Source organism: Arachis ipaensis, chromosome B6, assembly GCF_059453495.1.
Source record: "Arachis ipaensis isolate K30076 ecotype BB chromosome B6, ASM5945349v1, whole genome shotgun sequence".
In the NCBI taxonomy this organism is placed as follows: domain Eukaryota; kingdom Viridiplantae; phylum Streptophyta; class Magnoliopsida; order Fabales; family Fabaceae; genus Arachis; species Arachis ipaensis.
This window is the reverse complement of record NC_142441.1, coordinates 9,714,574-9,733,205: the sequence shown is the minus strand read 5'-3', so window position 1 is coordinate 9,733,205 and position 18,632 is coordinate 9,714,574. Positions and strand designations below refer to the sequence as shown.

The following is an 18,632-nucleotide window of genomic DNA, read 5'->3' as shown; positions in this document are numbered from 1 at the left end:
TTTTACTGTTTATCTTTCTAATCTATATTTTGATTTCTCTTCTTTCAAATATTTATTACATATAATTTGGAGAGAATACTAATCGTATAATTAAAAGTTAGAATCAATATTCAATTGTTTAAAAAAATTTAATTTTAAGTTAATTTTTTAACTATCAATATAATTTTTTTATGCTAATATCTAATTATATTTTTATATACATAAAGAGAAAAAAATTATTATTTTTAGATAACAATTATAAAAATTAATTATTTCTATTTATGCAACAGATTTAACACCTAATTAAATGTAAAAATATACACGTTAAATTATTTCAATTTTTAGATGACGAATGTTAAAATTAGTTATTAATAAAAAATTAGATTTTTTCAAATAAAAATATAACTAAAAATTTTATTATTTGATTTTTTATCTACAGAGATCTTGGTCTTTTTAGTTGGAATCTTTTGCCAACTTACAATTTTTTTTATAAAAATAGTTTGATTCTATAAATTTTTTGTGCCATGTAATCATGCATAATTTATATTGTCAATATAAAATGGATCGTAATTTTTAAAAATTTATATTCTCATAATATTATTACGAATAAAAATATTAATTTTATGTAAAAATTGTCATATATTAACAAATGTCTTAATTACCTATATATGATCTACTAAAAATAGTGATACGAAAAACAAATAAATTATCACTTATTCAAATTTTATCAAGTTGATAAATATTAATTTAATCTTATTATCATATATTTATTTTCAACATATGATTAACTAATAACTTGTTCTCGGACTAATTCAAAAATTATAATTAAGTTAATTTATCCAATTTTGACTAAGTAAAAAATTGCAACAGCTAACTTAATTATTTAAGCCACTACCTTATCAACTTATTTCTAAACTTAACAAGTTGCATGTTTAGTAATCATGGTTAATTAAGAATAAAGGGAGGAGTAGGAGGAGGAAAAAAAAAAGATAGAAATAAAATTTTTAGTTTCTATAATTATTTAAAATTTATATTTCACACTATTACTTAATACGTTAGCGGATAATCATTTATCATTCAAGAGTAAGGGTTGATCTGTCCATTTTTTTTAATGGATGAAGACCTAGTTAAAATTTAAGGATGATTAATATACATTATGTCTCACAAAAAAAAATCAATTTACTCATTTTATTTTTCAATTTAATCCGTCTTCTTATCATCATCAACACCACCACCACCACTATCACGGGCAGGATGGCACTATATCACTAGTAGGGGTGGAAGTAGGCCAAATTATTCGACGGGAGCTCGTGGTTCGGCTCATTTTATGCTCGACTAGGCTCGTTTTATTAAACAGGCTAGATTTGAATTTTTTAAAAAACGTATTAATTAATTAAAAAGGACAGACCAAAAAAGCCTACAAAATTTGTCGGGTCAACTCAAAAAAATTATTCCTAGTTTCTCTTATATTAAACATAAAAAAAAAATCAATAATCAAAATTAGTTAAGATTATAGCTTTTTGTTAAAAGAAAAAATTGTAAATTGTAAATATAGTTATGTTATATAACTAATGATTAATATATAAATGAATTATTCTTTACAAATTATAAATTATAAATTTTATAATGGATTTAATATCAATTTAGATTTTTTAATTATTATTTTAAGTTTTAATTCATGAAATAGGCTTTTCAAATAAGTTCGTGGGCTTGTCGGACTTTAAATCGGCCAAGTTCGAGTCTAAAAAAAAGCTTATGATGTAACATCTTTACTATCAGAATATCATGCTTAAGTCATGATATTGCTAATGATAAAAGAGATTATTATTTATTTATCAATTTACTAATTAATTTTTAAATAAGTACTCTAATTTAAAATTAGAGATAATATAATTAATTATTTTTTAGTTAGTAAGATTAACTAAAACTCTCAATTATTCAAATTAAATCATATAAAATTTTTATTATTTTACAACTATTAAAACTTTGAATAATTGAGAGTTCTAGTTAATCTTGCAAACTAAAAGAAAATTAATTATATTATCTCTAATTTTAAATTAGAGTACTTATTGTTAGAAAATTATTTAATTTTTTAATCTAATTATGGGCAATACATATATCAATTATAATTACAAATTAAGCTATTTCATATTAAATAACTTATATTACCGTGATCTCGTATTGTCATAAATGCTGAATTGAATAAGTCATTATTATTTTTGACTTGGAATTAGATGAGAATAAAATCAAATATACTATTTTATTTAGTAAAATACCAACCTGGCCCCTGTCTATTTACCCGAATGACAACATGATCCTTGACAAAAAAAAACTGGTCTGTTTCGGATCTTGATCCTGTGTTCCGACTGCCAACGCAATCCTTCTGTCAATTTAACGGCAAAAGATTGACAAAAATTACTGACGTGTGTAGGTAAGCGGATGAGGTGGATGGCTAAGGTGGTTAGGTGGAAGATGGAAGCCCACGTGGCTTGTTGGAAAGGACAGGGCTTATCTGTCCTCTTCCACATCACATGAACGATGTCGTTTTGACATCTCCAGAAGTCGTTTTGTCTCACACTTTGTATGTTCTCTCATAAAGACCCATTGATCCTTTATTACAATTACTTTCTAAACCATAACAGAGAACCTTCTTCTCCATTGAGACATTGGTAAGTGCTGACAAAATTGCTGACAAAGCCTCTGATGGTGAAGTTAACGGTGGTTGGATGACGTTGTTGACGAAACTTGAACGGTTCTGTAGACAACATAGATTTTTGAGGTTATCCCTTTCTATATTTTTGTGTGGTCCTCAGTCTGTCATGTAACCATTGTTGTTTGTATTCAGCCATAGTGTAGGATTTAGAAAGGTTAAAATATTATTTTTATTGTCATGTCCTAGGAGTTTTATGTATTTAAATAACATGAAAGTGTAGAGATGTATTAAAAAATAATTTTATGTAATCAATTAAAAAAAGTTAGAATAAATTATTAGGATTGGGTGTTTATATTGATATCAGATTTAAAAAACTATGTCACATGTTTATATTTTTTAATTAGGATTTAAGAAATGTTTTTTTATTCTCCTATATAGCTGAATGTCTGGATACCCCTGTGTTTTACCATGGAGAATTTTAAGAAGTAAAATAAAGAAATTCTTACCTATTTACATGAAAAAGTCCATAGGTTTCCACCATTAGATGTTGATCTGATTAATTATTTTGATTTAGTGGCCTTGTTTAAAAAGTTAGGCTACTTGGAGTATAAGATTATGTACTGGTGTGATATGACTACTTCTGATTTGGAGTCTGGACTTTATGCCATTAACGGGGATAAAGAGATTAATGAACTGAGGGAGAATATTATTAAGAACAGGGAGATAGATGAATTTTATATCTACTTTGATCATCCTGTGGATCTACCAGAGGTAGTTGGTGATGGAGTTGGGGAGGAAGTTGTAATTTTCAGTGAGGGCTCATTTCCTGATTTATCAACATCTTCCTTTGATGATGGATATGAAAGTGTTGAGGATGAGGTTCATAAGCTTCCTACTCCTGGATATGAGTCTGATGACAGTAGCAGTGATGAAAGTTTGAAGAAGAAGAACAAGTAGAAGAGTTAGCTTAAAGAGAGGATGCCACCTAAAAGAAGCAATAAGACTAGTGTAGCTAAAAAGAAAGGGCTTAAGTCAGCAGACAGTGGGCCAAAGATGTCACCTAGAACTGCTAAGAAAAGAACCTCTAGAAAATACTCTGGTGCTAAAAAAACATGTGTTTAGGAATGGGTTTAATAAGCAAAGGATGCATAGTGAGAACAATGAGCCTAGACCAGATGTTAGAGGCCCAAGAAGGACTAGGAGAATTGGACCTGTTGGAAGGGATGCAACAAATATTGCTGATGGAGCTAAAAATCATGTACCAGACCCAACTACAATAGAATTGGATGATGAGTATGAAAAACCTTATAACTATGAAAGTGAGGTGTTCAACAATCCAGTTTCATTTGGAGATGAGGGTAGAACAACCTATAACTCTTACAATGAAAAAGCTGAATATGGTGAGGTAGAATTTAAGGTTGGACAATTGTTCCCCCACTATGGAAGTCTTTAAGAAAGCTCTGAAATATTATTTTGTGTATGAGGGTAATGATGTATTATATATTAAGAATGAGAAGCATAGGTTGAGGACAGCTTGTGCAAGTGAAGACTATCCTTGGTTGATTTTTACCTCCTGTAACAGTGTAAAAAATTACTTTCAGATTAAGACTTTATACAATGAACACTCTTGTGGAAGAAATTTTGGTAGTAATTTGATTGACAGAACTTGGGTGTCTGATAAGTTAGTTAAAAAGCTTCTCACACAACCTGACCTAAAACCAAGTGCAGCCATAAATCACATAATAGAGGAGTACAATGTTTAACTCAATCTAAGAATGATAGCTAGAGCATTGAAGGTTGCCAGAGAGATTGTGATTGGGAGTGAAAAAGCATAGTATGAAAAGACACACGATTACCTTATGAAATTGCATAGAAGTAACCTAAGATCAACTGCCTTGATGGAGACAATTCTCCAATCTGAATCCCTGCCACTATTTGATAGGTTATACATTAGTTTGGATTCCTGCAAGAAGGGGTTTAAGGAGGGATGCATGCCATTAATTGGTTTGGATGGCTGCTTTTTGAAGGGTCGTTACATTGGACAACTTTTAAGTGCAGTGGGACAAGATATCAATAACCACTTCTATGTTATTGCATATGCAGTGGTCCCTAATAAATGCAAGGATGCATGAAAATGGTTTTTGACATTACTGCAAGAAGACTTAGGTAAAGTTCCACAACATGGGTGAAATTTTATTTCATACCAACAAAAAGTAAGTTGCTTCACTTAACAAATGTTAAACGTTATTTTTTACATAATTGCTAAAGAGTTTGGAGCTGGCAATGAAGGAACTGAACCCTAATGCGCATTACCAAAACTGCGTTCTTCATATTTGCAAGAATTTCATAAAATATTTTAAAGATGAACAAACTAAGCAGATGGTTTAGGAATGCTCTAAGTGTACAACATTTCAAGAATTAGCAATGCCATGGAGAAGTTAAAGAAGCTAAATAGGAGCCTGAGAGCATATGCAGAGGTTTGAGCCTGGTGTGTGGTGCAAGGCCTATTTCAACCATGGGCCCAAGGTTGACAACATAACAAATAACATGTGTGAGGTGTGGAATGCTAAGATTGTCGAATACAGAAAGAAGCCAATTTTGACAATGTGTGAAGACTTGAGCTGTTATATCATGAGAAAAAAGGGTTATGCACAAAAAGAGGTTTGAGAACAACATTGGTATCTTGGCCCCTGTGCAGCAGAAGAAACTTGATTAGTTTATCAAGCCCAAGAGTACTAAGTGGAGAACAGTCTAGGCTGGTGATAGTGAGAGGGTATTGTTTGAAGTTCAAATGCAAGGGAACAAAGTTGGAGTAAACTTACAAAATAGGACATGTACTTGCAATATCTGGCAACCAACTGGTATACAATTTATCTTTTTACATGGTTGATCTGTTTGATATAACTCCATCATGTGATTTGGTTGGTTTGTTTAAGATTCTATAAATATCTTCTTACATGAAATGATCTGCTTAATATAACTCCATCTTTCTTACTTGGTTGGTTTGTTTATTTAATATAAATATCTTCTTATTACATGGTTGGTCTGTTTAACAAATGTATATCTTCTTACATGGTTGGTCTGTTAGACATAAATATCTCCTTAAATAGTTGGTATGTTTTATATATTTGTTTGTAGGCATGCCTTGCAAGCATGCGGTTGCAGCCATGGCTAAGATGGGGTTGAGGCTAGAAGGCTTTGTGCACAAATAGCTCACAATGGATGCCATCATATCAGCCTACTCACATTGCATTAAACCAGTTAATAGTGAAAAATACTAGATCCCAATTGATTCACCAAAGTCATTACCTCCCACATATAAGAAAGCTTCTCATCGTCCAAAATGAAGAAAAGAATCGATTCTGTTGAGACGGAGATACATTCCAACAAGGTCAAGAAGACATTTGAACTCACTTGTAACAAGTGTGGCCAAACAGGTCATTACAACAAAATTTGCTCCAATGTACCTAAAAATCCTAATTAGAAGCCTATGACCAAGCTAAGAAGGAAATGAGAGCTATGAAAAGAGTGTTCCAACAGTGGACTCTGCTATCACCATATAGGTATGGTCACTTTAGGGATCGATTTGTCATATAACCTAAATGGTTAAGGGTTTAAGTGTGACATTATAGGATGGTCAGGGGTTTAATTATCATTAAATAAAATGATAATGGGTTTAATTGTAATCTCTGTATAATGATCCATACAGAATTAGGTTGTTGAGGGAAACAATCAAAATGCTAGTGTTGCAGGAACTTCTCTAGATCCGATGGTGAGTAGTTTGCAAACGGAGGCATAGCAGTGGGACAAGGAGATGAAATACCACTTTCACAGTCTGCTCCCTAAGCAGAGGTTGTAATCTAAATCACAATTACATTATAAATAGCAACATCTAAATATTTTTTTTTACACTTAATACATTACTTATTATTTACAGGGAGCATCTGAGACTATCAACTTGAATGCTCCACCTCCACAAAGGATGAAGCAACCAATTGTTAGGCCACAAACTATATCTATCTTTGTTCCAACTTCTATGGTAAATCAAAGTCCTCCAATCATTGGACCTCATTTGAGGTCTCCTGCTCCATCCAATACACATCTTCCATCTAACAATGTGATTAACGGTCTTAGTGGATCTACAGTGCCTAAACCAAGTCAACAAGGTGGAGTTAGTGCCGAGATAATGACAGCAGCAACTTCCGGGATTGCATCAAGATTATTCAAGTTCATTCCCACTCTTGGATTTAGGCCTCCTAGGAAGAATTAGAAGTGTAGTCCTATGTTTATATTTTAACAAGTATAGGCTGACTTTTTGAAAAACTAGTTTATAAACAGCCACAACAAACACTCGTTTGGTTACTTTTTTGATAGGCTATGTCTATTATGAACTTATAATACTCTGTTTATCTTTGTGCCTCTAATGTTGGTATAATACTATATCTTGCCCACTTTTGGAGTCACCTTATGCACATGATGTAGACATTTGGTAACTTTATGACTTCGTTAATGTCACGTATTATTGTTAGTTATAACTAGATTGCTTTTAATGGGTTGCAAGATTTGGATTATAACACATTATAGTTTTTCAACGCAGTCAATCTTTTTCAGACAACCAACAAAACTATTCCATTTAGTAAAATCAAATTTACATTGTCATGTGATATAACTACTTCAGCAACATGCATTTCCAAAAGAAAAATAGATTCATAAAATTACTATCTCCTACCCAATTTATCGGAGAAAATTTGTAAATACAACTCCAAAGACAAAGACAACAGCCATCAATGGATAACTAAAACCCCTAATACCCTTAACATGCCTAGAATTTTCATTTGCAACTCTAAGCCAAAAACTCTATCCTCTGGCTCACTCACTTTCTCCTCCACCAAAACAATTGGATCCAAAAATTGATTTTGCTTTGGATTCCGACCATGAAGATTGTGACCTTTTGCTTGCTCCTCTTCAAACAATGCAACATATTCATCCAGCCATACAGAATATTTGCAATGAGATTCTGCAGTCTACACAGTAAATAGTAGAACTAATAGAATTGCAATGAGGAGATGCTTGCCGCTGTTCCTAACAGGGACGAGGGATATACCTAATTATTTTATACCTTGAACTATGGGCATCCAAAAAATAGCTTATTAGGGTTCAAATATATGACATGAATAGAATTGTATGAATCCCACAAATGCATTTTGGGGCAATGAATCTTTTCTTCTTCCTCGTTCCAGCACTGTTAACAGAGCCCACAGAAATGCTCCTACCTTCATCGTTTTCAACGCATCTCTTCCACTCCCACGCTCTCTGCTACTGCTCATGGTGGTTTGGGTTCCAAACATGAAACAAGGAAGAGAGACGACCAGACTCGTCTAATAAAGACTTCTGGAGAGGTCAAAACGACGTCATTCATGTGACATGGAAGAGGACAGATAAGCCCTTGTCTTTTCCAACAAGCCACGTGGTCTTCCATCTTCCACCTAACCACCTTAGCCATTCACCTCATTCGCTTACCTAGACATGTCATCAATTTTCATCAATCTTTCGCTATGAAAGTGACAGAAGAATCGCATTGGCAGCCAAAGCATAGGGTCAGGGTCCGAAACAGATAATTTTTTTGGTCAAAGATCGCATTGTCATTCGGGTAAATGGACAGGGAATGAGTTGGTACTTTACTCCTATTTTATTTAGGTTTTAGGGTTTAATGGATGCCGCACTTAAATATAAATAGTGATTCAGGATTTTGGTCCCCAATACATCAAAGCTGCCTTCGTAACTCTTTTTCCATTAGAGGAGTTGTGATCCAGCCCTGTTAGAGATATAGAAGGCTTTGGTTGAGGAAGATCAAATCCTTCAATCATGCTTATGAATTCAGGTACGCTTTCCATTCAGGTATTTCTTTCTTAATGATTTAACATAAATGATCTTGGGATTAAGGAATTACTGTCGGATAAATCCGTTGGTAATATAACGGGAAAACGAACAAGGTGGCGTTAATGTTACCGTCGAAAATTTCCGACGATAATGTCCAACACGATCCGTTTTCATGTTTACTATATTCCGTCGGATAATCCGATGGTAATTACTGTCGGACAAAAAAAAAATCTAACAGTAAACATTTACTGGCAATGTTTATACCGTCTGATTATTTCCAATAATAAATTCGACGATATTTAAATTACCGTAGAATTTTATTATTTTTCCGACAATACTCGACTTTTTCTTGTAGTGGAATTTTGGATTTACGAATCATTCATTCCCAAACAGTTGATGTCTTTGCATTTATGCATTTATTTAGATTCAATTAATTAAAATTCTTCCTTTCTCATTATCTTTCGGATAAAATTTATTAGTGCGAATCAACTATAATAATGCATTGAGAATGATGGATAATTTCATTGGTATAATAAGATACAAGATGACAGGCTATCAATAATGTGTATATGATTAATTTATCCACTTTGATGTTTATGATATGTGTAATAAATTTTTTATCATATAAAAAACTATTTGATATATGCAGTACACTTTTGTTAAAAATTGATATATATTTTTGTGTTATCTTGTGCAACATTTATTTTTACGATATCATAAAGAATGGCGTGAATTTTATTTTTTTTAAAATATCATGAATTATTTTTTTTTTAATATGATATAAGGATTTAAATCATATGTTTTTTTTCCTGTATAAATATTCATTGAATGTCCCTTATGTATATGAATATGGATTCAGTTATTGTTGCGTTAAAATAAATAAATAAATTTTACTGTAACTATAATAGCATAAATATTAATTCATTATTTGTTTGTTATATAAGAGAATTATTGTGACTTCTTTTTTATTATTTGAATCTTTTTGTTGTGGATTTAATTTTTTATGTTAAATAAAGAAATTAACAATTGATTAATAATAAAGACTCACAGTATTATGTGATTGTTATATATTATGGCTTATTATTTTGTTTTTTGTGCTGCGTAAGCATTTTAGATTTGTTACATAAAGAAATTAGTAACAATTTAAATCATATTATATCCATATATTTTATAAGATTTAATTTTGAAATAAATTGGTTGAATATTATGCTACTAAAGTAGTCTTTTTTGTGAAAATTGATTTATTTTGGAACATTAGGAATATGGTGATATGTAATTCATACAAATATTAGTCAGCCAAAAGAAAGGTCTATATTTGACAAAGTTACATATATCAATGATATTTATATATTTGTGTAGCTAGTTAAGAATAAATTAATGCTTATTATTTATGTGAACAATAATCGGCCCAAAGAAAGTTTATTGTTTGACCAAATAATAAAATTAAACCTTATGTTTATTTTCTATTTAATTATGCAACCACTAATCGGTCCAAAGAAAGATTGGTGTTTGACCAATTGATAGAAAATATATATACGGTAATAAATAAGTAAAATTATCAAGTTTTCAAGTGAACAATGAGTCGATTCAACGATAGGCCTATTGTTCGACAAAATTTTGTTGAGAATATTTGGTAAACTGCACTAAATGAATTTATGTGTACGTAGTTTATGCGAGTACAGATAGGTCCAAAGGAAGTTCTGTACTTGGCCAAATTACATGCGCATTTGTGGTTATAAACATGTGATATTTATTTGGTTTCATATGAACAATAAGCTTATCCAAAGATATAATTATTGTTTGGCAGGATTTATTATCAATGTTTGATTACCGTAATAAAAATACCGTTTACAAATTAATATTTCTGTCTAATGGTTGATGACTTGATAGGTGTTTCAAATGTTCGTGATATGAAGAGTTCAAGTGTTATTTAGAAGACATTAGTTTATATTTTTAGAATATTTTAATTTAATTTTATGTATTTTGATTTTGTTTATTTAATTAATAGATTGGGCCTTATGTTTGTGCGCTCAGGATTTTCTATATTTTAATCTAATAAGAGGTTATAAATACCTCATAAACTAGGGTAATCGCAGTATAGAATGATTTAGAGGTTTGAAAACCCTTTTTTTGGTTTCGTGATGAAACCATGGTATGGACAATTGAGGTTGAGGAGTCATTCTCTTGTTGCATCGGGGAATTGGGTAGAAGGTTGAGGAGTCCCTTCGACTCAATTTCCAAACTATGGTGTTAAAAGTTAGATTGAGGAGTCCCTTTCTTGTTGCGTCAAGAAATTTGGTAGAAAGTAGAGTGATTCTCTTTGTAATCAATTTCAATCTATCATTTTTATCTCTATTCAATTTCAATGTATCTTTTTTTATTCAGTTTGAATTCTTATCTTCTTGCTTATTTTTTATTTCTTTATCATGACTTGTATCAGTTCAGTGGGAGAGTAAGTATATTTTTACTATTCTTGTATATCAACGGCATATAGAATTATAAATAAGATTATATATACTCAACTCTAGCGGAGACAAGTATAATGTCATTAGGTGCCTCAAGAAAGTCATAAAGCTCAAAGTGCGTGCATAAGGTTTATTATGCTTTGACAGTAGTTTGATGGATAACAAAATTGTATACTTACAGTTATTGTGTATTGGTATCTTTGGCAGATATTTAAGTCAGTTAAGAATGGATCATTAAATAGTAGAGAACAAATTTCGTTATAGCAAAATATTACATTTTCACACATATGAAGTCAGAAACTAAAGTTAGAAATAATTTCGTATTCCGATTCTGACTTTATTGGATGTCAAGACAATTTTGATCTATTGTATGTATATTCATATGTTCATTGAAAGAGTTCTTTAAAAAGGTATTAAAAAGACACTTAGGGATAAGTATTATTTTGGTCCCTAACGTTGAAGGTCAAAATCGAAACCGTCCCCAACGTAATTGTCGATTTAGAATCATACTTAACGCTTTTTTTTTTTGTATTAAAATCGTCATTTTAATTTTTTTCGGACAAAAATACCCTCACCATTACCAGCACTTTTACCTCCTCCACCACCAGTACTAGCATCAGCACCAACACCAACACCAACACCTCCACCACCAAAAATAACAACATCAATGAAATCAACACAATTTCAGCAAATCAAGGAATCAGAAATTCAACAAATCAACACAAATTCAACAAATTCAATAACTAAATCAACACAAGCAGAAGCAGAAAGCAGAAAAAATCAACACAAGCAGAAGCAAAGCAGATGCAGAAGAAGCAGATGCAGAAGAAGAAGAAGCAGATGAAGAAGAAGAAGCAGATGCAGAATCCGAAGCAGGACCACCGGCAGCTCGTGGGCGGCGGAGCGACGGCGGCTGGGTAGATCGGCGGTGGCAGGAGCATGCATGAATAGCAGCGATGCACTCCTCGGCTGGGTAGATCGGCAGCTCGGGCTCCCCTTCCTGGCGACGCACTCCACGGCGGCGGCAGAAGCATGCATGAACGGAGGCGATGTCTTCCTCTGTTCGCGGTTCTGGCAGCGGCTCGTGGGCGGACCGACGACGATGCAGGTGTCAGATGGTGGTGGTGGCTATGGCAGCGGCCTCCTCCCCTCCACCGGTGCTCCCTCTCTCTTTCTCATATCTCCTCTCTCGCTGCTCGTGCTCGGTAGCGAAGGACCCAAAGGTGGCGGCGATGGCAAGAAGCGACGGTGGAGTCCAGCGGTGAAGGCAGAGACCCGCGGTGGCGGCGATGGCCTCCTCCCCTCCATCCTTCGCGTTTCCTCCCCCTACCCCCCAATAAAAACGCGTTTCCTTCCCCCTCCCCCCAAAACGCGTTTTGTTTTTTATTTTTTAAAAAAAATTTATATTTTTTATTAAAAAGGATGATTTTAATACGAAAAAAAACATTAAGGATGATTTTAAATAAAAAATTACGATGGGGACGGTTTCGATTCTTACTCTCAACGTTAAGACCAAAACAATACTTATCCCATACACTTATTACTATTTCTACTAAAGTAATTAAATATAAAACACCTTTTGAAGGCATCTATTTTAGTGAATACGAATACTTATCACAAATTATGGGAAAAAAAATTGAAAGATCACTTGAGTTATTTTGTAACAATGTATTAGTAGTCTAATATTTTAAATTTTTATTAAATAAGAGTTCAGAATATTTAAATATCTTGTGAGCAAGTTAGCAATGCATGCATATTTGGTTAGTAAGAAACAAACACTTAAGGTCTTTCATGTGATACTATTCATATGGGTGTGATATCATTTTATGATATATTGTTTCAGTGGAAGTGTGTATATGGATGCTCATATGGTTTAGACAAATTTATGAATATAGATATTTCTACAGAAATAAAATATTTAGCTTTGTTTTCACTTTGACTCATCATGATCTTATAAAATTAAAAGTTTATTAAAGTTGGACCAGTTAAAAATAGGTATGCATAAGATCATTTTAACATGTAATTTCTAAATTTTCTCATCCAAATTTGATCTATATCGTTGAGTATATTAGTATAGTTATTACCGTAGTTTCATCGCGACAATAATGTGATAAAAGTTGCGGTAATTCTATAACTCATATATAAGACAGACTAGATTGTTAAAGTAATAAAGGAAATAAAATTCAAATGTGCGCATAAAATTTATAAAATATGATTATGTTAAGAAAATATATATGGATAGCACAACTAGAAAATTGTTAGAAAACTATTTAATTTTTTAATCTAATTATGGACTATATATATATATATATATCAATTATAATTACAAATTAAGTTATTTCACATTAAATGACTTATATTACGGTGATCTCGTTTATTGTCGTAAATGCTAAATTGAATAAGTCATTATTACTTTTGATTTGGAATTAAATAAGAATAAAACCAAAGATACTATTTTATTTAGACTTTATGTTTAATGGGTGCCACAGTCAAATATAAATAGTGATTCAGGGTTTTGGTCTCTAATACATCAAAGCCGTCTCCTTAGCCTTTTTCCCATCATAAAAGTTGTGATTCACCTTTATTAGGAACACAGAAAGCTTGGTTGAAGAAGATCAAATAACTAAATTCCTTCAATCATACTTGTGAATTCATGTATGCTTTTATATTCAAGTATTTTTTAGCTTTCTTAATCATTTAACATGGATGATCTTTGGATTAAAGAATTCTAAGAAAATTCCAACATTTAGTTGAAAACTAATTAGTAAATTGATATATAAATAAGTAATAATGTCTTTAGTTTTCAGCTTTGTTTATTTTAAAGATTCCTATAATATGTAAATAGGTAATATATGGAATATACATAGTACTTTTAGCATTAGCAATATCATGACTTAAGCATGATATTCTGATAGTAAAGATGTTATATTATGATATCAAAATAGTCCTTGTAGAACTTGAGGAGTGGACTAACTATGCTTTATTTCATACTCTCGATGCCAGACATGCATTAGGAATCTTCAAAACGCACAAAAATATATTATTTTTTATTCTTCGGAAGAGGAATCTTTTTCGGAATCAAAATCAGAATCCGAATTCGACAATATAACGCTGGCAAAAAGAACAAGACAAAAAAGGCTCCTGAAAAAAGAAAAAATTATTCCGACGGATTCAGAAACATCAAGTGAATCTCAAAACCAGTGCAGTTTGACTAGTTCTAATTAACAATATTTTGTTTAACTTGTTTAAAAAAGCAGACACTGCTTCTTTTGAATGTATATATGTCAACATTAATGTAAATGTTAATATTAATGTATATAATGATTCAAGATGGATTACTCCTTGTCTTGTTATATAACTATTGGAATTGCCTGGCTGCTATTTTGTTGCAGATTCACAGTGAATGAAATCAGGGTGTTTACCAAAAAATTAAGAACCGCAAAAACATAATGAACCGAATTTAATACACCTAGTGAATCGAAAAAGTGCATATCTGAACATAACATAGATCTAATTTTAAAAGAATGTTACTATCAGAACCCTGAACCTTAAAACCAGAACCCTGAACACTGAACCCTGAACCCATAAACCCTAAATCCCTAAAACCTTAAAACCTAAACCCTAAACCCCAAACCCAAACCCTGAACTCTGAACCCAAACCCTGAACCCTGAATGCTAAACCCTGAACCCTATCGTAAACCCTGAACCCTGAACCCTAAACCCTAGACCCCTGCACCCTAAACCCTCAACCATGAACACGGTGAACTGAAATTAATACACGGGGAGAACAGAAAGTTTGAAACACACTGAACCCCTGTACAGTGAACCCTGAACCCATAAACCCTAAAACCCTAAACCCTGAAACCCTAAACTCTAAACCTTAAACCCTAAACTCTCAACCATGAACCAAAAAATAAATTCTAATTATTCAACTTAGAAATTAATACACTAGACGAATCGAAAAACTACATATATCAATATAGAATTTCATAAAAAAAGTGACTATTCATTAAAGACTATCAACATTCAGAAATTAAACCTGCTATAACCATGGTGAACCGAAATTTTCTCATGGGTGAGCAAAAATTTACATTAATAAAAATTAAAACTTGTACAATCCTCTCTTGGATAATTCATATCTGGTGTATTGTAAAGAGTGGAGCTTGACTGAATCGATGATCCAGAGTATAAAAGGTTCAACTACAAAAGACATAATTGTGTATTAGCAAAATGAACATTTCAATTTTTAACTAATCAAAAGCAAGTCAATTTTACCTCGCTTGGAGCTGTCTTTTTCTTTTTTTTATAGCATTTGAGATCTTTTTTTCCATGTTTGATCCAAGTCTGTTCTTGGGCCGACCTCTTGTTTTGACACGTGGTGGGCTTTGAAGGTCATTCACATTGCTTAATGTCGCTTCTTCGTGGGTTAACAAACTTTTTCCTTTGTTTCTCCCTTGATATTCTTCCATCTCCTCCATGACCTTATCAAATGCTCGATGCAAAATTCCGGTCAACTCTTTAGACTCAGATGCAAATTCACATATATTGTGTGACTGAAACACCAATTCGTCAAATCTCTTACTTTTTGACTCCAGTAGAGGTTCATCTTGGATACTCTTGATGTGTGTATGCCTCCTCTTTATGTTCTTGCTCCAGCGTTCTAATATGTGTTTTGGTGTCACGTTATCCACTCGCTCAAAGCTTAGAACGCTTAGGGAATGGCGGCACAATATGCCCCTAGACTCAACCAGCAAGCAATGGCACTTTACATCTCAAGATACTGCGTTATAGGTGACGACAAACTTGTTGAATATGGAGTTGGAAATCTGCTCAATGACTTCATATGTTGTGAAACCTAGGGTGGAATGCATTGATCTTGTGATACAATTTACTTTACCTCTAAATTGAGCTTGAACTTCCCTGAACTTCTCATGGGTATATACACGCTGAAACTGTGCCTCTATTGCTGATTTTGTTACGCACGGTATCACAGTGTGAAAATCTGCAGCATCGAATTCTCTCTCTATTTGCTCTCTGCTTGCTAGTCAATTGTCGTATTGCTTCACGAATTGTCTCAAGGAGCTATTCCGTGTGATGAACTTGTTGAAAAATGAATGCATACTCTCGCTCCTTTGCGTGCTTCTCATCCCGGCCCAAAAGTGGTGATCCAAGTAAACTGGAATCTATATATGGCGATCCTCGTACAGCTCTGCAAACCGAACGAAAATTATAAGGTCTGGTGAACCGAAAACAGTGCATGCTTTTGGGAAAAAAAGATATGAGCATAAAAATAATTCGAATTGAAATCTCAATTACCTAAAAGCCACTTGTTGCCTCCGAGACCATACTTTGTGAGGAAATCGTTCCAGTTTCTGTTAAATGCGTCTTTTATGTACGAGTTCCAAACAACATGGCTCATCTCTTGTTCAATATCAATGTGTCCCTTGTAGCCATTTAGTTTGCTTGGGATCTTCTTCATGATGTGCCAGATACACCAGCAGTGAATTGTTGTTGGCATGCATAGCTCAATTGCCCTTTGAATCGATGCGCATTGATCGGTAAAAATACCTTTTGGTGCCTTCCTTCCCATACAACGTAGCTAACACTCAAATAGCCATTTGAATGATTGGATGTCCTCATTTTTCATCAGCGCATATCCAAGAAGTGTTGACTGGCCGTGGTGATTCACGCCCACAAAAGAACCTAAAACCAAATTGTACCTGCAAAAATAACAAGCACACAGTGGTGAACCGAAATATGTACAACCACTGAACATAAAAAATATGTTTGAATGAACCGAATACCTGTTTGTTATAGGTGGTGTCAAATGAAACCACGTCTCCGAAATAATCAAATGCAACACTGCTTCTTGCATCAGCCCAGAATGCATGTTTAATGTAGTGATCACCTTCAAGGTTGACCTCAAAGAAGAAATTTTTCTTCTTCTCTTTCATTATAACTAGGTACTTCCCAAATTCTTTGGCATCGGCTTCTTCAGAAATATTTCGTACTTCCCTTGTGATGTAATTCCTGATGTCTTTTTCTATAAAACCTAGTTCACGGTGGCTACCAGCTGCTGCCACAAATAATTTGTAAGTTTTACTTGGTCTAATTCCGGCTTTCTCGTGGGTTTCGATGGTGCGACGCACGAATATGCTAAACTCCCTGTGTTGTTTGAGCATCTCAGCCTGGTCTACACAACAAGGATGTGAGTGATTCAAAACAACTTTGGAAATTGTCCGAAGACCAACATCCTTCATTATGTGTACGTAAATTCTGGCTGTACAATTTAACCCAGCTGAAGGGTTTGTCTTCAAAGTTGGAGATCTCTTTGATTTCCACCTTCCCTCTCTAGAGCATACAACTAGTTGATTCTTAATCTTGTCTCCATCCCGAGTCGTGTTCCTTATTTTGGTAGAAAAACCGGCAAGTTTGGAATAATGTTTGTAGAACTTTCCAACTTCTTCTAGTGTCTTGAAAATCATTCCCATCTTTGGGACAAATTTTTCATCCACAACACAGCTGGTCTGCATGGTGAACCGAAATCTTAATTACGGTGAAATAATTATATAGTGCTTAGGGAACAAAACAGAATATATTCGTCTAATTTTTTTAGAGTCCTTTCTGCTCACTTGAACGAAAAATATGCACATGGTGAATCAACTCTTTAGTACTTACCGAACCGAAAGGTTACTCACAATTACTCACAGTTAGTCACAATTACTCACACTCACAATTACATATTATCAATTCAATTCAATTCAATTCAGATATAAATCACCTCAGTCCAGTCAATTCACTTCAAATAAAATTAGCAATTTCATTTCATTGGATTAGATTCAAAATTCAATAATGCAAACCTCATCAAATTGATACATTTTGGAAGAATTGTCCAAATCGCACTCATTCAACTGATTTAAAATTGATTCATTCATTATTTCAATTTAGAAGTGAAGATCGAAGAAGAAAACGAAGAAGAATATGAACAAGGAAGCTAATTAAGTTGAAGTCAATCCAAATCCATAATGCAGAGAAAAAAAACGCGAATAAAGGAGAGCAACGAATTTAATTAGGTTGAAGAAGAAGAAGAAATTATTAAAAGCAATTCATTATTTAAGTTTTTTTGGGATGAAATTGGGTTGGAATTATTCTTTATTTTTTTTAAGTAAAAAATATTTATACGAAGAAAACATAATTTATCAAAAAACATGAAAAAAAATTCATTTAAATATATAAATTCATTTTTTAAACCGAAAATATACAAATTTGTCTCTTAATCAATTTTTAAAAAAATGGATAATCAAAATATAGTATATAATATATTGTAAAAAATTTGAAGATGCTGCTGATCAAAGAAAAAAGGTAAAGTTACTTAGCTCATATGTATATTTAGATTTACATGTATGTATCTAAATATGTTTTGGATTGGTGTTTTATATTTTTTGGGGAGGAATTTAGTGGATGTTGAGAGATAGAAAATGATATGTGTGGTGATTTGTGAATGTATCTATTGCTTATGTATGAATTTATACTCTTTTGGTGATTGAAATTTTGTTCTTTTATACAATCTAGTATCCTATTTTACGTTTTAGTTGTGTGCTGGATATGGGGCTTGCGTGTGGTTAATAAATAATAATTGATCTTGAAAATATTTA

At 32.7% G+C, this 18,632-nt stretch overlaps 1 protein-coding gene and 2 pseudogenes across 1 annotated transcript; 1 reads left to right on the top strand and 2 right to left on the bottom strand.

Annotated features, from left to right (window-relative positions):
- Positions 1 to 3,776: 3,776 nt before the first annotated feature.
- On the top strand, positions 3,777 to 4,395 carry LOC148554578 (uncharacterized; annotated as a pseudogene).
- Positions 4,396 to 15,280: 10,885 nt separating this feature from the next.
- On the bottom strand, positions 15,281 to 16,456 carry LOC148554577 (protein FAR-RED ELONGATED HYPOCOTYL 3-like; annotated as a pseudogene).
- Positions 16,457 to 16,613: 157 nt separating this feature from the next.
- LOC148554576 (protein FAR1-RELATED SEQUENCE 5-like) lies at positions 16,614 to 17,237 on the bottom strand. Its single transcript, XM_088490382.1, has 2 exons — positions 16,782 to 17,237; positions 16,614 to 16,697 (listed from the first exon to the last, which is right to left on the bottom strand). The coding sequence occupies exons 1-2, from the start codon at positions 17,235 to 17,237 to the stop codon at positions 16,614 to 16,616; spliced, it is 540 nt and encodes a 179-aa protein (XP_088346508.1).
- Positions 17,238 to 18,632: the final 1,395 nt, after the last annotated feature.